The 23,175-nt window shown below is 39.0% G+C and overlaps 1 protein-coding gene across 6 annotated transcripts in view; it reads right to left on the bottom strand.

Annotated features, from left to right (window-relative positions):
* The window catches only part of HECW1 (HECT, C2 and WW domain containing E3 ubiquitin protein ligase 1), a 237,126-nt gene that overhangs the window by 6,889 nt on the left and 207,062 nt on the right, over nt 1–23,175 (bottom strand). For all 6 annotated transcript variants that reach the window (XM_085226720.1, XM_085226721.1, XM_085226718.1 and 3 more), the window contains 5 exons: nt 9,468–9,566; nt 7,950–8,079; nt 3,649–3,795; nt 2,613–2,727; nt 1,170–1,368 (listed from right to left, as the gene is read on the bottom strand). In XM_085226720.1, coding sequence (XP_085082846.1) covers nt 1,170–1,368; nt 2,613–2,727; nt 3,649–3,795; nt 7,950–8,079; nt 9,468–9,566 — 690 coding nt within the window. The remainder of the gene's footprint in view (nt 1–1,169; nt 1,369–2,612; nt 2,728–3,648; nt 3,796–7,949; nt 8,080–9,467; nt 9,567–23,175) is intronic.

Below are 23,175 nucleotides of genomic sequence, written 5' to 3'. Positions count from 1 at the left end.
GCACAGAATCATAGAATCACCAAGGTTGGGAAAGATCTCCAAGATCACCTAGTCCAACCGTCCAGCTGACATCAATATTTCCCCATTATACCATGTTCCTTTGTACAACATGTAAATGTTTCTTGAACACCTTGAGGAATGGTGTCTCAACAACCTCCCAGGGCAGCTCATTCCAGCATATGACCACATTTTTGGAGAAGAAATTTTTCCTAGTATCCAACTTGAACCTCCCTCGGCACACCCCCTATATATAGACAGTGAGGATCTTGGAGTGCAGGAGGAAAGAATCCTTAGGATGGCAAATGTTACGTTAAAAACTCACTTAGCAAATTCATCTCAGAGGTGCTGAAATGCAGACCCATGAAAAATGCTCTGTAATCACACTGGGTACAGCCTCAGGCAACTGTAAGGACATTCAAGAAAAGGTGACTCTGTTCAGAGGGAAGGATGGCTGCTGATTACAGGTATGAACAGAGCTTAAAGCTCAGTGTTATTGCTAGCTGTGCCACAGCTCTCTTGGGTAGCCTTAAGTAAGACCACCTCTTGGTGCCTCAGTTCCTTCATTGTTAGAAAGGAAGACAACTCCTCCATAGGACAGCATTAGGAAGTCTGTGGACACTGTATGACATCACAGCTCATTGGATTTTAGTTGGCAGAACTAGATGTACCAAACTGAGTGTGATCACCACACAGTTTGAAGTTCCTCCACTAAGCTTCCTTATGATGAAAAAGTGGAACCATCAGAGCAAATGAAGGGATTACACCCAGTTCTCTCACTGAAATGCAGAAGTAGATTCTGGCTTTCACGGCTCTACAGCTTCACAATTATTTTTATTAGTATTTTGGGAGTAAAAAGAACAGAATCAGCTGACAGCTGCTGAAGTGGACCAGATACAGAATCAAAATAAGGTAGTTAGGTTTGGATAGCTGGATATCTTCACCTTAGCCACTTCTCAGGACTCAAAGTAGTTTAAACTGAAACTGCCAGTAAAAAAAATAACAAAATAAAAGAGTTATCTGTGAATGTAAATGCAGAACAAACTGATAATTATTTCTTTGTTCTTTTAAGATGTTCTTCGAGATTCATCATTTCAGTCAGGCAAATGCAACAAAGCACAGTCTCATGCCTTACACAGAACCTCTGTTTTTGTACTGTAGTTGGGACATACCTTGGAAGGGAGGTTATTTTCCCCCATTTCTCTATACAGAAGCGCCGAAGCCCATTGCTTCCTCGGAGAGCTGCAAAGCCCTCATATGGCACACTTGATGTTCCAGTAACAAACTGCAACAACCGGAGTCTCTGTTCATTGTTAAACCTCTCCACTGCTGCCCAGAACCACCGTATTACAATGTGTCCATCATGGTAACCTAAACCACGAAGCGATAGAGAGAAATTAAATTCGTACCTTTTAGTGTAGCTAGCCTGGGGTAGAAAATCTCCTATGGAAAATCTCCTGACCTAGCAGTATATCTCATTCTTGATTACTGATAATTCATAAACCCCATCTTGTCTTGGCTCTGGATACTGTAATATGACCAACTCACTTGAAATCCTAAAATTCAAATATATACTTAGTGTACGTATGCTTCTTACAAACTCCTTGGAAGAACCAGGGCTACTATATAAGGTATAAAAGACCAGTTGTAATACACTACACAGTTCAACTTCTAGTGACATCATTTCTGGTTCCCAAATACATTCATTTGAATTGCAAAAGTGTCCAACGCAATGTAGAAGAGTTTGGGGCTGCAAGCTCTTCCCTGGCAAACCTCCCACATGCAGGGCTCTGTGCCTTGATTTGTGCTTGTAAAAAGCCAGGCTTTGTTTCAATAGCTAAACTAAAAAAAAAAAAAAAAAAAAGAAAGAAAGAAAATAAAAAAGGAGGATAATAAGGATAATAACCTGGGGGATTATTAGTGATTAGCTGTTTATTTCAGTGTAACACAATAGTTGGGCAGTCAGTAGCAAAGACTTAAGGCTTGTATTTCAGAGAGGGATACACAAACCTCTAAGACTTTCCTTTCTGTGATGCAGAAGTTATGGATTTTGCATTTATTCATCATCCAAGAGAGCCTGGATAAATCATGCTCAATATTTAAAGCAAAAGCAGACCATGCATTAGAGGAAAACGGAAAAAGTTCAACTTGACATAGGTTGAAGGAATGGCTAAGCAAGTTCTGTATTCCACAGGAGTGTAATTGGGAGCAGAGGAATTCAACTCACGAGCCTCATTCCCTGCTGAAGTCAAGAGGACTTGTTATATCACTTTCAATGAAACCAGGAGTTTGTTCACAGTCATCTGAGTAAGTTTTAGACCTACTACTGCAAATCCTTTTCAGTTCTTATAAGTCAAAACTCATGTTAAGCTGGCAGAAAGTGAGAGTGTATAAAATCTGGACGGGGTAGCAGAAGCAATTTCAGTGTTATTACATCTGTCAATTCAAACCTCATGTCTTACTTACTTTTTCTCATGAGTTAACTTTCACAAAAAATTTCTGAACAAAACAGGGCATATCCTTCAGTAAAGACAGGCGGAAAAAAGTGGATGAAATCTTTCATGTTTTAGACTGAAAACACTCAAAATATTAGTAAGCATCAGCAGGCAGTTTACCTCCACGATATTCCGTGTTGTTACGCCAGTCATTGAGATCTATTTCTGCAGTGCCAGCTATAACCAGCTCCAGTTCTCTGGCATCAAAAACAGAGACAAGCCTGGAGTCTACAACCTGGAACATAAAACACTTGTAAGCACAGTTTCAGACTGGAAATAAAGCGGATGAAATGCCTCTTAGACCCAGGGCTCCAATGGCCAGTTCTTCAAGTGCTGGCCACTGAAGTCTGCCTGCTGATGGCTAACTTTCACTCCTCTGCTGATAAATCTGTACAGGTCTGCTGATGTTTTGATCTGCAAGCAATGACAATACATATTTGACCTGAATGAGGCAGTAAGTAGCAAGACACAGTCTTCATTGTTGACATTGATTCTGATGAATGATTTTGATGGTCAAATGTGCACTAGATCTGTAATATGAAAAATTTGTTTTGTACTGGACTTTGTTTACAATTTTGTACAGTGGCCTTAGGGCTGACCAACTCTATAGAGCTATAAAGACACCATCACCGGCTTCCACTTTCAGTAAACTTCAGCGCATGACTGCTCAGAGAGATCAGTTATTGTTACTGTTCTGTGTATTCAGTATGTGCTGTTCCAGAGATCCTACTCTTCTGGTTTATTTTCCTCTGTGAGATATCCCTCGAAGATATCCCTCAACTTCTGCTTACATAGCAGAAAGATACATGGTTGAATGTGATTAGCATGGGATATGAATAGGTAGCTACCTGTAGGGGCTAGCAAAGCAGCAGGTTTTCATCCCATCTTTGATAGTCCTTGTAACAGCTCTGCCACAAGGATGTCCTTTGATCCAGGTCAGTTGACTGCATCCCAGGACTAACTTTACCGTACTGGGTCCCTAAAAATGCAGTCACATCAGCTCCTCACTGAAGTGATTCTGCTACAGATCCAGGCACTCCGATTCCACGCCATTTGTGTGTTTTTGTTACTTTTGAGGGTATTGATGAAACATAGTTTAACCAAGGTGCTGCCTCACTCAGTTGATGAAAGGAAGACAGTGATTGCTGTCACTTACTTCATAGAAGCCACGGACCAGGGCCTCTGTTTGTTGAACAACTCCTCGTTCCACTCGCCATTTAACCATTCTCTCGATGTACTCTTTTTTGTTCTTTTCTGTCACTGCTGTATTTGCCCCTCCAGATTTCAACTCTCTCTCTGTCACCTACAGAACAAAGATGAGCAGTGGAATAACAATGCATGGATCACACTGTGTTTTAAATTTAAGGTGTACTTTGAAAACAAAGGTGAAAAATGTAACAGCCATATTTCTAGTTCTATCCCCTGATCTCTTGTCCTTTTGCAATAGAAAGAAGAGCAATAATGATGGGCACTCACCTCCACTCCCCAAGCACTCCTGCAGCACATGCATAGAGTGATTCAAAACTTTTGGTTTATCGCATAAATATTTAGCAAAATGGGAAACTTTCAGAAGTTACATATAGCTTTCTGACCTCTGTTCCTCTCTCAGCCCTAGCCCTAGCCTTATCCCCAGATGAAGCTGGACTGATGTGTAGGTGACTCTAAACTGTACAAGCAAAAATTGATTCTGAGGGCACAATTTATTAGATATGAGGAATATGCCATTCTGGTCAATCTTTTAATCTCCTTCTCTCCCACTTGCTCCCAAGAGGGAGATATTCCTGCCAGCTTGCTAATGATGCAGGCTACCCAAGCAGTAGTACTGGAAACAACAGGATGGAGACAATTCCACTGTTGGAACTTGGCAGACCGTTTTTCCAACTGGAAGTGCTGTGTAACTACTTGTGACAGACCCTCTTAAGCAACAAGTGTTACACTTACACCTAATTGATGTAGAATAGATGTTAACTCAAAAATGCCAAAAGCCAAGAAAATTCCCACAAAATAAATAGTTCCAATATACTACCTAAACAAGAACTGACAGTGGATAGCACCTCACACAGATGAGAAATACAGTCACTGTGGCATTCAGAGTTTTACATCAGACATCCAAACCTGAGAAGTTACCTAAGCTATTTATAGGAGTAAGAAAATGGCAACCAGCATGTACTGTAACCATTTTTAACAGATTTGCATTGCATTATAATGGTTAATTTAGTTGGCTTGGGTTACTAAGGCTTGAGAAGTGATTTAAGGAATCAATCAAGATAGTACCTAAAAAGAATATACTACTTCTCGCATGTGATAGGATATATTATTTATTCTGTAATTATTTTCACATTGAATCCAGTGGACTTTAAAGGAAGAACATTTTGCTCTCATCTTCAGTTTTCTGCTCCTATAACAATGACGTCTAGCACAGGTATTAAATGAGTTGCATGAATACATTCTCATTACTTGCACTATTTACATTATTATCTATTTGTTAGCTCAATAGAGAGCATGCAGAGTATACTTAGTATTTACATCATTTTGCTGGAAGGACATGTAGAAAATTGTGAATTACAGGAACATTCAGTGAGTCATCTAATATGTAGCTTTGCAGAGAAACAAGAACAAGTAAGGTTGGATGTAATGAGTTAGGAATTCTCAGCTGGTTCAGGCTAAATTCCCAAATGTAAATCACTACTCACCATTCCACAAGCAAAGCTGCATCATTCAGATACTATGCTGTACTTTCCTAGATTGCATTGGTTAAAATCAATAATGAATTCATGTCGTCTAACTTTAAGCATGACCATAAATCCAGTTCCTCTGGATTTCCTTTCAAGGTTTCCCATAAATACCTAGACATACTCATGATTTCTTTAGCTTATTCATATAATTTCAAATATAATTATTTATCTAGACTTGGAAACAGCAGATCAATGACAGTGGATTTCCCCCACTTTTTTTTTTTCTTTTTTTTTTTTTTTTTTTTCTTGGAGGTATTAGCCACAGCTGTGAGCTAGAATTAGGAGCAGCACATTTAGAGCAGCAAGGAAACACTATAACAAATTTAACCCACTTCTTTAACCTGACCAGAACAATTGCTAGTGTATCCACATATAGGGCTTGGAGACAAACCTGGTAGAACACTTTCTACAGGGTAAAAGCTTGGGAAAGTACCTTAAATCACAGGTAACTGTCACCTCTCTTAGTCTAATCAGCAAAACTCTCAAACTGGCATCCAGTACCCATAAATAAAAGTGTGGGATGCTTGCACTGATACCCTATGTTTGCTCCAGGCACCAGTATGGAAGAGGGCTTGAGATTCTCATAGTACATTATAATAATAATAAAAAAAAAGTATCAAGAAACAAGATTTAGCCCCAAGGATCAAAATCTAAATACACAAGTCAGAGATGCACAAGAAAGAAACTATGAAGGAAATAGTGACTTGTCAATAATGAACTCATTGTGCAAACAGGACAAAAAGCCTGTGATCCATCTGCAACACTGCTATTCAAAGAGCCACTATTTCTTGTTTCCCTTACCCAACTCTTGAAATCCAGCATCCCAAATATTAGCAGAACTCCCATTGTGCATAGCAAAGAAATTTGCAGATGGCATTTAAGTGGTCAGATACTCCTGGCATGCAAGAATTCCAACTGCGATCCATCTGTGAGAAAAAAATGTGCTCGAGATTTCTTGGGTATTTTGCTGTCAGCATTCAGCAAATTTCATAAGGGAGAAGTTCTCACCTTCAGTTAGGACTCTTGGATTCTCACAATCATAATTCACTATGAGAATCATTTTTTCCCCCGCTATTAGTTCTAGCAAGTTCAGTGTCTAGTACATATATGAAATAAAGTACTAGACAGAATGTGAACTGGCATCAAAATATTTTGTGTTCTTTTGCTCTATTATCACAGTATCTATAACAAATTGCAATTTTATTTCTGTTCTTTTTGGACTCATCTCCTATCTTCCACAGCAGACATCTACGTAATTGCCTAGCTCTTTTCTTTGGAGAGTGCACAACAAATACTTGGTGTACTGAATACACATCTTCAGATGTATTAGGGCAACTCAAGCTGAGATTCTTAATCATCTTTGTAGTCTTCCAATGCAAATACAAACTTTTCTCATTTGTCTTTGTGAATATGTCTGCATGTTTCTGTTTGTTTTCTTTTATTAGTCTTACATAGGCACACCTTCCAGGAAAATGGCTGTACTGTCAATTGAATATCATGCAAACTCTCAGCTTTTGAGAGGAGAACTCCCTACATTTAAGTCTATGAAAAACAATGTTAATCTTTCCCATAAGGGATTCTTGCTTCAATTCTTCTGCCCCATCCCTTTTATTTCGTCTGTTCTTGATTCTGTTGATTCTTCATTCCCTTGTACAACAGGCAGACTAACTTTGGTTTTGAAAATATCCCCTGAAGTCTTGCCTGATTTATTACTTTCAGACTCACAGCTCAAAAGTTTACTCCAAAACAAATCTAATTCTCTCCCTGCTCTGCATGCCTTCACTCTGTACGCCTTCACTCTGCACTAACTCCTGTCAGCTTTTCTTCTGAAAGCTAAGCCACTGGTCTGTATTTTCCACCTGATCTCTCCATTCTCTTTGACACTGCATCTCTATACCTTACAGGAGTTAACTTCCTTCTCTTGAGATTCTACATTATCTGGCATGCATGGCTCTTCTGCCTCTCTAGCTTTCAGCATGTACTGGGAGATTTTCCACTTGATATTGCTTTGAGTCTTGTCAAGACTTTTTAGAGACAATTCCAATCCTGTATAGGTTACAACAGCAAAGGCACCAAGGCTTCAGTGCAAGCCAAAGAAACCCACAGGAGTGTCCTGGTCACCAGAGTGCACTGAAGTCAGCACTGTTTCCTATTTAAAGTTGTAGATATCCAGATCAGCTTGATTAAAGGGAATTGTCTGACTAACGTAAAGCTGAATGGTAAAAAGCATAACAACTTGTACACAGCAAAATGATAAGCAGGTGCAAGTAGATGAGAGACAGTGAAGCTAACAGGAATATATTAGACAAAATAATGGTAAGAGTTGCCATGCCTTATACGACCCGCCAAATACTTTTCTTCCCTTTTGACCCCCCCCTTTTCAGTCACATCAGCTTTAAGTCACCTTACTGAATGCACTGAATGCCACAGTCTGTGTGAACTACAATCCGGAGAGAAGAGCTGCACTCTACTTCAGACAATTCCTCATGTTCATGAGTGTGTGGCTCAACAGGCCTGTAGGGAGGCTGTGGCTGGTATTTTATATTACAGACCCTAAGAATAAACATCTGCATTAAAACAGGTGGCTTGAAAGAAACAGAAGGCAGGAGAAGAAAATGTTATTGAAAGGCTAAATAATCTAGTCCAACATAAAGATGTTCATCATGCTCAACTTTGTCAGCTTAAAATTTGCTTTTCAGATGTTTTGCATAGCTGTGCTCACCTGTCCAAACACCTCCTCGTTCACTGTGAAGGTGAGATCCAGGATATCTGTGATGTTGTTATCTTTCATCCACTGCAAGCTTTGATGGAACTCTTCATCCAGGTACTCTAAGTCACTTAAATCACATGGCCTGGTTGTGAGGCAAGAAAAAAGATGAAGGTGAATATATGAACCCACAACTATTGTAGGAATACTTACTAGTAAGAAAGTAAACTTATGACAAAGATCCAACATAAGGCTGGTGGGTTTTTTTGTTTGTTTTTGGTGTGTTAAGAAACACAAACCCTCTTAAAGTAGTTCTGCACTGTCTGCATGGCTGGGCTCAAGGCCAATTCTGTTGGCTGCCTGTATTGTTTGCTGTTGGAAGGCACCCTTGGGGGTCCAATTTTATGTGCATCTTCAAGATATCATGCACTTCAGAGCATACCTTCACACACACACTTACCTTCAGCCCCAATAGGCCCCACCATGTTGTGCCTGGATGCTTCCCTGTATCCATTATCTCAAAAGAGAGCTCACAGACTGACATAAGGCACACCAGGCATCTAAATTTTTTGCTAGCAAGGAGCCAGGTTTGCTGATTGAAAAGGCACATGTATGTTACAGGCAATTTAGTTTCAAACCCTAAGGGGGCAAGAAGGATGCAGGAGCACTCTAGGTTTTATTCTCTTTTCATACTAGCTCAGATACAATATAAATATGATTGTTTGGAGCCCAGCAATACTAACTGTTGAAAAAATATAAAACAAAATGCATGTTAAAGATCTCTATAGACTCTTAATTAAAATATCTTTCCTGATTTGGACTCATTCTATTTCAGCTATACTTTAGTGTGGTCTTTGTCACTCAATTATAGTCTTGACTTACTACTTGTTAGTGCTGCAAATTTTATGTACATTCTCTTCCCGCAGTCTATTAAAGAGAGACAGATTATCAATTAAAGTGAACCTTATAAACCTTACAGAATTGACAATGAAGATAATGTATTACTAGTAGCTTCTGCTTGTTAATGTAAAAGACAGTAGAAGACCAAAAAGAAACACTCACTGTTTCCATCTGCATTAGCATTCCTAATTTAGCCCAAGTTGTGAAAAACTACCCCACCAGTGAGAAATCATGTATCTTTCTTAATATGCTTCTCCCCTTTTTTTCTTAAGAAGAAATAATGATATTTGTTCTATCAAAGATGATTTTCAGTTTTCCATATATTTTAATTGCTTTGATAACTTTTAATCAATATTAAGCTTTGAAATTATGGGTGAGTACTTTCAAAGGCATATTCTCAAACATCTTACTTACTACCCACTTATAACAGCACAGGCAGCATCTACCAAGGGCAAATTTTTGGAGAAAGTCAAGAAATATTAAGATGACTTTGTTATCTATCATGAACAAACCATGAAACAACAGAAAGCCATTGAAGGTCAGAGTGCTTGAAGCAACTCTGTGTTTCTGTAATATCCACTGCTAAATCACTGCTTCTGCATTGTTTCTGCACAGCTGTATGCTTATACTTACAGTCTTAACAGTGCTTTGTAGAACGGCCTTGTGAAGAAAGCATCAAGAAGGTACTGATGAATGAGAGCAAGGCCAAGAATACGACCGCTGAATCTGAACCTAAGATATAAAAATGCAGAGTAAATGAAATATAACTCAAGACATTCAGCATAGAAACTTACACAGGTAGCAGTTGTTCTTTGTTTCTCATGTAGTTTCTTATATTTATGCATTTATCTATTTTTTCCCAGCAGATATTTAACATTACCCCTCACATCTCTGACTGATCAGTAATGGACCTCTCTTTGATCCATCTCCTGCAGTACCTGTCTGTACACCTGGCATGATGTGTGCTTGCCCTTCCCAAGCCAATAAATGTTTTGAACATTCGGATTTTGTGATCCTTAGTTGAATTTTCTGAAGCAAATGTACTCCATCAAACACAATGTTTAAACAGTGAAGCACAGTGTCATGCTCTGTCTGGCCTTAGCAGAAAAACGTATTATCAGAACCCTTTCCACAGTGGGACTTTGAAGCACTTCAGGTTAATGAGTTGACTTCATAGGCGAGGAATTGAGATTCAAACAAGATAACTGTTGTGAACAAGGACAGACATTAAAATCATGAGCTAAAGCTCAGGAAACTGTACTTCTTAACGACGATGCTCAGCATTCACATACTTCATATCTTTTAGAACAACCTCCAGTCCTATTCCAAGTACACTCAGAAAGTGCTCTACCCATTACCCATTACAGTCCATGATGTGATGATAAATTTTTTTATGATTTTGTTTTTTTTTTTTCCCTATGACTTAGGTATTCTTCCATCAAACCTGGCTTTAAATCAATAACCTCAGATAGAAAAATACAGAACTGATGAAAGTCCAAGTGGGGTTCTTCCTCCTTTTTATTATTATTATCATTATTATTGTAAAAACAACCCCTATCACCTGTTCAAAACTTATTTCTGAAAAAGGAAAAGAAAAAATTAACACATCCTAATTGCAAGTACTTGAATTTTAAGCTGACTGACATCATAGTTAAGTTTTACTGCACAAAAGATGAGAAAGAGATCAAATAGCTGAGAAATCATTCCTTCTACTACAGGAACCAGAGCAAAGACTCTCCCTGCATAAAAATTAAATGTGAATCTCATAAAAAAGTAGTGCAAAATATCCATGCAGTCAACTTTATGCTCATGGGAAAGTACAACAAGTACTTAGTTTGTCAAATGAGTCACAAAGTAGGATGCTATGGACCTGGTTAGCATCTACATCACCACAGGAGCTGCCTCAGGATCCCCTGCATCCAAGAAAGGTGCTTATGGCATGCAGCTGACTGGTAACAGAAGAGTGGTTATATTACTCCCTTACAGCTGTTTCCACAGCAGCAACAAAAGGCAGCTGTTGGATCTAGTTAGGACCTGCTTACTTCACTTGTGCTGCAGTGCAATGTTTCCAGCAAAAAAGCAATGAAAAGTGGGGGAGCTGACACAATGGAAGCACAGTGGAAGCCAGTCAGCTCAAATCCCAGAGATGCTGAGCCTGTAATCCATTAGTTTTATAGCACCTTCAGGACCTATAATAATGCCCGTTTGTCCCAAATAATGCATGTTGGCTTTTTTTAGGTTTGTTCTTCATAGCTCCATCCTCCCATCCCTATACGTTTCGAAAATGAATGTTGAATGAAAATACTGTCAGCACTGTGCATTTCTCACCCACAGCGCTCATCCTATGGCTACTCAGCTGTGCAGGACACAGTTGGAATAAATAGAAGCTGAAAGTAGCTAAGAAAAGTCTCCCTGGCCTGGAACTCTCTGCTAAGAAACTGCCAGACAGCATGAATAGTTTTCTCTTTTTGGTTTTCTCTTTGCTGCTTGTATCACTTCTTCACATCTCTGTGGCTTTTCTGGTATTAATGCAAAGCTGACGTGAAAGGCTAGTGCACCTAATCAAGGTGTGTACAATCACAAGCAGACGTTATTGCAGCTATTAATGGCAATTTAATTGGAATCAGTGCCTTATGGCAGAACTGTTTCAAGCAACCCAGATGGGCAAAGTTTCTACGTGAAAAGACCAAGTCTGGCAGGTCAGTCTAACCAAACATATGCAGAACCCTATGCTATGTAGTCCACTCTAAGCAGGGGCCTCACTGTGGTTCCACAATCCCACCCCTTGTGATGGTACAGTGCTATCTGGTCTGGATAAAGGATGTGAAAGAATTAATAAGACACTGCCGCTCTTGTTACTTTGCAATACAGTAGATTAAAATAAAGCTATAGTGAAAATTATAGTTCTTGGCAGCTCTGTATCACCTCAGGAGACAGACTGCTGCTCTTCCATCCTGAGGGGGCTAAACCAGAGCCTACAAATCCTTTGTCCCTTGCAGCCACCTTTGATATCTCTGTAGAGACTTACTATACTGAACTTTTTGTGCTGAAAAGTGGTCTAAGAGAAAGTCCTCTGGTCCCTTGTCCATTCTGGACCCTGTCTGGGACCATAAGCTTACACCCCTTCGATCCAGCAGCGCACTGAGAAACAGGGGCTGAAATAAATCAACAGGTACCTGTCAGAAAGGAGGTCTTTGCTGAAGTGCTCACAGGACAACTGTACAGTCTGATGACATCTGTATCTATAGCCCTTCAAGTTGAGACCACTAGCAGCCAAGCATAACAGTGCCACCAAATAGATACCAAAACTTGCAAAAATCAGCAAGAAGCCTTCAGTGCAAAAAGACTTGAGGGCAGCAACAAGAAATTTCCTCCTTTACAAAAAGGCAGTTAAAACAAAAATAGATCCTTGTGTTTATTTCTTCTTGAAGGATTTAGTGCACAGGTGAAAGTCAGAGACTTTCTGAGGGTGAGACAAACCCTTCAGAAAAAACAAGTTTTCCTGATGGAATAAGCAGCACAGAGGTAAATCCTGGCTGGAGGGCACATACCTTCCTTAAACCTGACTTGCATATATCTTTCTGAGGAAGTATAAAATGGTTACTCCATTTCTTTGTAGCAGGAAAGATATCTTGAGAGAGGTGAGAAACGCAAATTCTCATTCTGTCTTTTTCTTTCAACACCTTTTCCTTTCTGAGACAATCACTGAGTCTGAGTAATGCAGAGAGGGAAAAAACAGGAGAGAGTTAATGAACAGGAAATGGTGGAAGGAGAAACAGAATTAATGAGCAGGAGGGCTGCTCTGGTTTCCTGCCTATTGACACCACTGCTCCACTCAAAAAGGACATTGTGTGCACCTGCTTTCTGGCTTTTAAAAACACTACTCTTCGACCCATTTGCAGGAGTTTCCACACCACCCAGCTAACTTTCTTTCCTTGTGGAAGCTGCAGGTGCCCCTGAAATGGCCTGCTTTCACAACAGCCTGTTGCAAAATAACAGTCTTGTTCTCAGTGGGATTCTGCATACTTACCACATGTCTGTACACAGAAAGACAAATCTACACTTTGTAGCAAGGACTAAGCAATATTTTTTCCTACAACTGCAAGTGAGTCACAGGAAATTCAATTTACTCTGCTCCTTATCATGTAGCAGCAGAATAAGGGAAGTCCAATAATGACTCTTTGTTACAGGACCCTCTCTTAACTGGTTGAACTTGCACAACTGTACCTGACATGATAGTCCTTCCTCATATTCAGATGGAAAATGATGTACAAAGTTATAATCTATGTATACAGTGGAAGAATAGCTTTTGTTTATCATTCCATAGAGGATGCTTTGTGGGCTAAATTGGCTATGGTATGACAAATTTTACATCCTAATAGAGGAAGTATTTTACGGGATGAAAAAGACTGAAAATCTCACAAATCTTATCTCCCTGAAATACATCAGCTGGGTTTAAGTGTGCCCTTCTCGATACAGTAGCTTGTGAAAAATAATAATAATAATTCAAAGAAAGCCTAAGAATCATAGAATCATAGAATATCCTGATTTGGAAGGGAACCACAAAGAGTTATTGAGTCCAACTCCCAGCTCCACATAAAACTCCAAATCCAAACCCGATGTCTGAGAGCACTGGCCAAAGGCTCCTTGATCTCCACCAGCTTGGGGCTATGCCCACTGCCCTGGGAGCCTGTACTGGGGCCTGATCACCCTCTGGTGAAAAACATTTTCCTAATGCCCAACCTGAGTCATTCCTGATGCAGCTCCAGGTCATTCCCTCGATCCTTTCATTGAGTGAGCAAAGATCAGCACTATCCCTCCACTCCTCTCATGAAGAGCTGTAGGCTTCACATCAGTTTGTCTGATCAAACCAAGGGACCTCAGCCGTTTTGCCCTTCAGGCCTTTCCCCATCTTCATAGCCCTTTGCATGCTCTCTAATATTTTATGTCCTTTTCATATTGTGGCATCCAAAACTGCAGGCAGTGCTTGAGGTGAGGCTGCACAGCACAGAGTGGTACAACACCTTCCGTTGTCTGACTGGCATTATAGGCTTGATGCACCCTAGAGAATCCTTTTGGCTGCCAGGGAATGCTACTGACTCAATTTCAACTTGACATCAACCAGAAACCCCAGAATTCTTTCTTTGGGGCTGCTCTCCTGCCTCTTGTACCCCTGCCTGCACATATATTCAGGGTTGCTCTGATTCAAGTGCAGAATCCAGCTACAGACCACCTTTGGCAGCTGTTTAAGACAAAATGATGCTTGGTAGGGGGATGAGGCCAGAAAGCTTCTTAGTTCTTCCACAGTGGGAGAGGACCTGATCTCAATCATTATTAGACATCAGAGAATCTAAAAGGGGAAAATATTTAGAATGGCCCAGTAATAGTTAAGGCTTTAATCTGAAAATGCATCTTATTAGGAGACAGAGAATTAAATCATGAAAATCAGATTTGTAGGAAGCTGGGCATCATTAGCTCAGGAACTATGGCACAGCTTGTTTTAAAAGAGTTAAAGCCTTCATCGTTAGGAAGAACCTTGTGAGTATTCTAAAGGCTAGAAACCAGCTATTAAAGGAACCAAAAACATGTTCTTATAGCCTAAAACAATATGACTTGGAATGGAAAATTGACTGATGCATGATTTCTCAATTTTGCTGGATTCACCAGCACCAGCACTTTTAAAATGAAGAACACTGTTTCCCCTAAAAATACACTTTATTTTGGGGTAGAAGTAATACAAGACAGCTCTAAGAATGCATTTTTTTCCAAAAATAAAAAAGAACAGATAGTTATAGCAACTCTGCTTGGCCTCGTACATCCTGAATTTTAAGCAAAACTAGCAGTGTGTCAGGTATATGCACTGGAGGTATGTGTCCATATGCTAGTAGCACAAATCCTTTTGTTGTTTCACTGCAGGATATAATCAACATGTCCTGTAATGAGCTACATCTATAGAGCAATAACCCAGCATGAGATCAAATCATCTTCACAAAATCTCGTCAGCAGACCAAATCCACACCTTCTATCAGCTTCATTAAAAAATGCCTTTCTTTAGTGTATTTAACCACTATTCATGGTGATAGAAATTTCAGAACTTTTGAGGGGACTAACATGATAACATGAAGTTCTCTCTTGTAGACAGGTCAGCCAGGCAGGCTGGGATAGTTAACACTGCTCAGTTTATCCAACTGATAAATCTACAGATTTTGCAGACTGCCTTTTTGCCACCATGTCATTTGATGCTGTGGCAAATTTGATCTGCACATCTGCAGGCTAAGAGGATGCTGTGGCGTTCCTGTGCCACGCCTCTTCATTTCAGGAATCTGATGAGCTCATGTGTCATTAATACCAAAAGAATGGCTCCTACAAAGGCCAGGAGACAAAAGTGCACAAAGTCTCAATGCATTAAAGACAGAAGGTAAAATAATTCCTAAACTAAGTCCTGAAGAATTCTAACAGAAGGAGTAACAAGACTGTTGGTGGCTCATTTTCTTTTCCTATATCCATCCTCAGTGTGAAGAATTCTCAGCATGATAAAGATATAATTCTAGATAATCTCGATGTTGCTTTTCTCACGTTACGCTGAGGAGCTATCCCACCTCTTCTGATGTCTAACACCTCACTTGAGAACTTAACCTGGACCCCCATGCAGTTATTCTGAAGGAGTTAACCCATTTTTCTTTTGACATCAGCAGACTTAATAAGTCATGGCCTACCAGACCAAGTTTGTTGTAGTAATGTTTCTTTTCAGATGGTGATCTACAGGAATAAGACCTCTCTTTCTAGTCTTCCTTTATATAGTTTTATTCATCTTGGCACCTGAGTTTCATATAATGCCTATGTTTCAATAAACTGACTTCTCAATTTATCATTAAACAGTGCAGAGACTTTATGTCTGAACAGGCCAGTGTATTACTGACTTCATTCAGTGCTAGCCCTACTTTTCTCTTCTGGTTCTATCTTCAAACGGAACACAACATTCTGTTTATCAGTACTAAAGAGAAACCACAAGAGAAAGAGCTATGCTTACACATGATGGAAATACGAACTCTCAATGTCTTCTTAAGTCTCTGGAGTGCATGCGTTCTGAATTAGTGATTAAAACTCAAACCATTAATTTACCAGAGCTGGAAAACAATGAGGTAATGTAAACCTCATCGCTGCTTTATTTAACCTAATCAAATCCCTCAAAACTGTCTTTCTTGTCCTAGCTAAGTTGTATTTTCACCCAAACTGTCTTTCATCTCGTTTATATATTGGCTATACCAACCACAAGAAATCTGTTAGGCATGGCTAAAACACAGATTTGTGTCACAGAGAAAGAAACATGCTTTTACCATGGAAGCTGCAGGCAGTTCTACATAATCCAGAAAAATGATAGGCAAAGTTGATATAGATAAGGGAAATTGACATACCCCTTACATTTCTTTACAATGCAATCCATCAAACCGTTGCTTCCAGAAGGACTCCTTGGTTTAAACACATTGTGGCTCCAATTAATTGCTCACACAGAGAAACAGTTACAGCATTTGCATGCACTATGTCTGACTTAAAAAGCCCTCACAGAACTGGCTATGTAAGAAGAATCAAGCCAAGGCACCTGCACTGGCTCCTTTCACATCAACTGAGCTGCATCAGAAGTCATTAGTGCAGATACAGAATTGAGAAGATCTGTGTCTGGCACCTACAGTGCATGGAGTCATCATAGGTATGACAGCTTTGGTGTCATGGGCCATTCAAGAACCAGAGAATCCAGACATTTGAAAAGAGCTGTCTTCCTGTTCAGTCTTTCAAGCTAATAAGGAGATCAATGAAGTAGACAGACTTTCTATAACATCGAATATTAGCTATGCGTCATTCTAATAATAGCAAAGATGTTCCATGTACTGTAGCATTTTGGAAGAGGAGGAGTGTGACAGAGTGCTGGAGTCCCTATCTTTGCCCACAGAGCTTATGAACCATAATGTACAATTGTCCTCCTCTGGGATAATCTCTGTCAAACAAAGACTTTGATTTCTTAGTCAAACCTTTTGGAAAAGCTAGGGGGACACTTTGTTAGTGAAGTTTTATACACTGTATGATTTATGTTTGCTTTCCATAGCTTTGCCAGAGGAAAATTCATAGATTTTGTCATCTACCAGACAAGAGAGCCATACAAGCACAAGCCAAATGACTGCACATTTTCCTTTCATGGCTAACTGAAAACACTGAAGCCACAATAGTCGACTTAAAGGTAGCATATACTTTCAAGTCTGTCTGGGGTATAACAGAATAAGAGAGACTGATTATCATAAAATCACGGGCAAACACCCAGGAATGTTTACACCATGTTGTGAAGCATGATGCAGATACCCTTACACGAGCTAACTACAAACAGGTCACGCGGATTCACAACTTCAGGTCCAGAAGCTGTACATTGCAATTGCACTGTGCTTCATTTCAGCTAATGATCCCTACCTCTTAGGATAAGGTTACTTGGTTGAATAAGCTAAGAAATCTGTGTGCTAAAATTCAGCCATGCTACTAATCGTTTGGCCGTCTGTTTTAGGTTTCATTCTGCAAAACACTGAACACCTTCAACTTTTATTAATGCCTCTGAAAATTGACAGCTTTGATCCCAGGAACATGCAGAATGTGGCAGACCTGGATCTTTCTTTGCTGTTCTCTGAACCCTAAGAAAAGTTTTGACTTTTTCATTATGAATCCTTCCAATAATATAAAATAATTCCAGCTTCTAGTCCACCTTTTCTGGAATGCAAGTAATGAGACAATGTAAAAAGCTTCCTTTAACTGAATACTAGATACCGAATGTATATTTCTATATTCCTTTTATTAAGCAAATATTAATTCATAGACAGTGGATAGGTCAATATTTTTGCTATTCTCCACAACTTCAAGATTTTACTGAGATTTGGAAAAAGATTCCTGTCCCAGCTTGAGACCAACTAGAAAACTTGACATTATCTTTCTCCATATAAATAAATTCAGACCAGATAAATGTAGATCTGTAATCTTCTTTCTTCCTGCATTTTAATGTAACACTTATCTAACATAGTGAAATGAAAAATAACTGTCAAGGGGCAAACGAAACTTCAGCTTCTAGAACAACTCAGGGAAACAACTACACAAAGAGAAATACCATTTCTACTAAAAAAACAGCAAGATAAATGGATCGGAATGATTTACTGAAAAGAATTCTAGTTTTGTGGATTTTACCCTTTTTTATTCTACCACATGCATAGAGGAGACACCATACAGATTTTCATGTGAACACTCTCATCATTGGGCAAATTCAATAAACAATATAGCAAAAGACTACATGGCCTTAAGCAGGGGGAAAAAAACAACTTCCATAAAATCACAACTAAGCAGTTGCTTCTTCCTCCAACCAAACGAATTACAGAAGCAGTGCTAGACAATATGAGGTCCAGAGAATGGAAAAGGAGAAGAGGCTGTAGAAGACAACCCTTGTTTCAACCCTTCTGATACTGAGATTCAGATCCTCAAACGAACTTGAAACCAAGGCACCAGTAAGCTAACTTGTCACCAGTAAATGACAGAAAGCCAAGAGTAAGATAAATACAAAGCAGAAACTTTAAAAAAAGCAAATGGGTGCTCATTTAGGGAGAATGCTTTTTTTCTCTTTCACTTCGGTTTGCCTTTAATCTTACAATTCCTCCCAACTCTTAATAAATTATTAACCAGCTGTTTAGGCAGGCTATTGTCATACAGTCATACATCAAACTTAATAAGAAAATCAAAGTTTACTTCAGTACAGAAGGCATTGAGAGAGATCGTATATAGCAGCACAAAGGCATTTCAGTAACATACTCTTTTCACAGTGAAATGGTCTTATAACATGATTTCAGCTGCTATTTATTTTAATATCATTCTTGTCCAGAAGATTTACAAGAGTGCTTGGGAGCTCATGCAAATGTAATTTATTTAAAGTAAGATGTTGCTAGTAATTAAAATTTATACTGTAATGTAAAATTAAATGCTTTGGCTTTCTATGCTGTCTCTCATCTGTGAATTTCAAAGCAGTTTAGAGCATTAGTACACAACAAATGAATTTCAAGCTGGTTACAGAGTAGGAAATCTCTTCAGAGTGAAACTGAGGCAAAGGGGTAACGATCTAATTTTTAAAAGCAGCTGAATGTTTCTGGATGCTTACTCTGAGATGTGCTGTATCTGATCTACTTTTCAGAGCATGATTTTTCAGCATTTAGCATATACAGATCCCTTAAAGATGACTGTTAAACTGGTCTAAATTCATTACTTCTGCAAATGCAGATCCACACAGCCAATCCATTTGAGTCAAGCCACAAAATTAAATGTGTTTCTGACTGCCTTAACAGAACAGGTGGAGGGCCATATTCAGGTTACCTGCCTCAAGATCTAAAAAATTAGTCATTTACGTTTCACTGAGCCACATGATCCTCACAGCTACCGGTTCAATCAGTGGAGTACTGGCCACTTTCAGAGCTCCTGCTTATATTTTTTTACTACATTTATCCACTGTTTCTATAAAGAGCCACAGAATGTGACTAGGACCTAGCCAACTTTTGAATATAACCCATTAGATCATGAGGCAATTTATCATATTCTTTGAAAAGACCTTAGTTGAAGCAAGTTATTCTCCATGTGGCAGGATTAATTGTGGTTTGTTTCCTACAGATCTGCCTGATGGCCCTACGTTACCATACTGCAATAACTCCAGTTTCTCCTAAACAACTCTGCCAGTGCTTCCCACACTTCGGAGTATCTCTACTTTCTCTCTTCTGCCTTTCCTGAGCAGTCACAGCTGTCTCTCACATCTCTAGCTGCCACACAAGATGGTATCACTGGTTTGTGGCCTGCACCCATGGTGGACCTCAGCTAACTCAGGCAAGCTGGCCATCCAATGGGCCAAACAGAATAGGGAACTCTTGAGCTCCTCAGCTTTACTCAATCATAAATTTTTCAAAGCTTTTAAGAATTTAGTATCTGTGAGACACTTACCCTCCAAACTGATCGAGAAACTGTCTGATGGACTGGCAGCACAATTGCACGAGGCACAGCTCCAAAGGAAATCAGGTTAAGAAAACTAAGCACTCCCAGTAGAAAAGGATAGTTGAGGTTGAGACATTCTTGGTAAAACAACACCCTGCCTTCTCAGAAATACTTAAGACGGACAGTGATGGCTACATGGCTTTTCATTTACACGAAATAAATAAACGGGAAGGTCAGAGTTTGTCTGCTGGTATACCCACACACCAGGCAAACCAACTATGTGCCTAAATTGTCAGAGCAGGTAGAAGCAGAGGCTGTATACATTTGCTTGGCTCAGGGCTGCAGAAAGCACATCAGTTGGCGTAGGGGGAAGCAAATACTTGTCTACATGAAGAGTGGGTGCAACAGGCTTTCATCTGCCTGCAGAATACTGTGTACAAATACATGCAAGTCTTCTGTCTGTTCAGCAGCAAGGATTAGACTATGGGAGATACCAGAAAGCAGAAAAAATATTGACTATGGGAATTGAAACTTCTATCCTAAAAGCAGTTCTGAATAAGCACTAAATAAGTTCTAGATAAGTTAATGTAGTTCATTAGGACACTGCAGCAAGAAATCAGTCTACAGTTTCTGAAAACCTAGGCCACTGGATCTCACTGTAATGCCATCTCTATGTTCTTCAGTAGGGTTCTGCACAAAAGCATTTCTAGTCACAAATCTTCAACTTTCTAAGACATTTCTGCTAAGTAAATGTATTAAACTTCATCTAAAGAAAACAAAAAAAAATCAAAACACAACAGAATTTTTCTGCAATGGATGCTGTAATTAATGGATGCTGTAATTAATTTGCTATGAAAACACAGAAGATGTTTCAAGTTAGCATCCATTAGATCTCCAAATGAATGTCTGTGAATGACTTTATCTGTCTAGGCCATCTAGTCTTTTGTCCCGGGCTTCCTTTCATATTTCTGGCAGTGCTTCTAAATTTACAAACACACAATGAACTAAAAATTCAAAAGTAGAGGATGCTAGTTAGATAGAAGAGCAAGCAAGAGATCTGGTGACAGAGCGGGGTGCAGGTGACCGTGCTGTGACTACAGTTCTGTGTCTTGAAGAAGTGCGCACTACATTATCTTACCAGATTACTCTAAGACAGGAGTGTCGTGAAGGAAAACTCTAGCTCACTCAGAAGACATGAAAATAGAGACTGGAATTTCTGCCTGACAGCAGTTTGTGAACAGATTTTTGTGAAATGAAAAGGCAATGACACTTCTGTTATTTCTCTCACAGGAGGGAGAGACTGTTCTTAAGGCAACACTGAGAATTGTTTTATTCTAAGAAGTAGAGTTTAAGTGATATTACAATGACAGGCAAATATTAAACATCTAAAACTGGTGGCCACAAGAACAAGTAGTCCTCATGTGTGGTAAAAATGATACAGAAATAACCACATGTATATAAGGAATACATATTCACTTTACTGTGTTTCTTAACTGGACCAGAGTAGGAAAATACTATGGAAAATTGTAGATAAAATGAAGGTCCAAAGAAAACCATAGTGTATTACAGCATGGTTAGACAGTTTATTCTGTTACAACACAGTGAGTGAGATGTGCTGAACAGACACTAGCCATTTTATAGATCTGTTCATAAATGTACCATGAAGACAAGTGGGAGAGTAACCCATGGCTTGCATCAGAAACTAGATATTTTGCTTCCAGAATGTAGAACATATTTTCTCCATCAGATAGTCTGTGGTATCCTACCTCGATTACTCAAAACACCTGACCAATTGTTGACCAATTGTGAAAATGAGAATATTCTTTCTGGGCTAAACCGTATCCTTTTACTGGAATAAAATATTGCATCTGCAACCACATTTTGCCCACTTCTTTGGAGAAAGGTAAATTATCTTCTGTAGGGTTGTGAACAGTATTTTTGAAGATGTTTTCCAGTATTCAGGAATAGAAGTAGGCACGTTACATAGATCTGATAGAACGGCTCATTGCTGGCATGGATTGAAAGCAATTCTATGAACTTCAAGTACATCCTGTAGCACAGAAATAAAAATGTGTATAATCAAACCTCGTACATCTAGATAGATTTAACTGTGTTCTTTCAGATAGAGGAGGATTTAAAATTAATTTTTCTGAAGATTGAAAATGTTCAGCATGCACATATGTTAACTGCAGGTAAAAGTCTTATTCAATGGAGGCTTGCAGGAAATGTGTTAAGTCTCAGTTTCTCCATAAATGTGAAATATTTTCCAGTCATTACGTTTCTTTTTTTTTTTTTTTTAACTTGGCATACAACTACACTGCACTTTGATGTGCTCATTTTGGACTCTGAATGTTGTTTGTACAAAGAGCAAGGCATGAAATAAGCCATTAACAGAGCCTGAACTGTAACTTTTAGGCCGGAGGGGGGAAAAGAAGTGTATTTTTCAGTTCTGCCAAAACTTCACATCTGTGCATTTTGTTACAAGTGTCCTATCTCAAACTTACCACTGTTCACTTAAAAAGAGAAAATATTAAATAATTTTGAGGGAATTTTTCTACTCTACCATGTCTCTACAAGTCTTGCAGAATTACTCTACAGAAAAAACATGTAAAAGGCAGATGTTACACAAATGATAAGCCTCGCAGCATCAAAAGGCAAACAGTTCAATAAATCTGCAAATCTAAAACTATTGTAGTTGTGATTGACATTAATCTTCAAGTTTTAAAAAGATAATCAATAATCTGTGAAGTCTGAAAATCATTTCATCCATGTATGGTCGCTGATGTTTCTACCAGTTTTGGAAACAGGAAAATAATTTCTTGCAAGTTAGAGAGAGAAAACTCTGCTGGAACTATATCAACAAGTAAATTTGCAAACAGAAGATTTAGTACTGACTTGGATGACTCTAACAATGTTAGAGAAAGGGTGAGAACTTCAGGAAACTCCATTCCTCATGAACAAATGATGACACGCAGGTTAGTACAGTATCCTCAGAGAAGTTAGTGTGCAAAGAGTTAAAGAGCAATCATATTATTTCAGTTTTCAAAAGCTTAATTGAAACCTCATCATAGCTTGTAACCAGACTTCCGAATACAGTCCTCTCGTATAACTGATATACATGTATATATGTGTAGTACATATATATATAGTATGCATAGCTGAGTTCAGTCAACATAGACAACATAACAAACTTGGAATGCCTGCATATCTACAAGCCAGCCATGACATCTGTCAGGCTAATTATAAACTGCTGTCTCAGCCACTTATTTCCATAACAGGTTCAAGGAATATTACTGAGGAATTACAGGATTGCTTATCATTCCCTTGGGTTCTGCAATCTTACCCTGCT

This window comes from Meleagris gallopavo, chromosome 6, assembly GCF_905368555.1.
Source record: "Meleagris gallopavo chromosome 6, MGAL_WU_HG_1.1, whole genome shotgun sequence".
NCBI lineage: Eukaryota > Metazoa > Chordata > Aves > Galliformes > Phasianidae > Meleagris > Meleagris gallopavo.
This window is presented reverse-complemented; position numbering and strand designations above follow the sequence as displayed.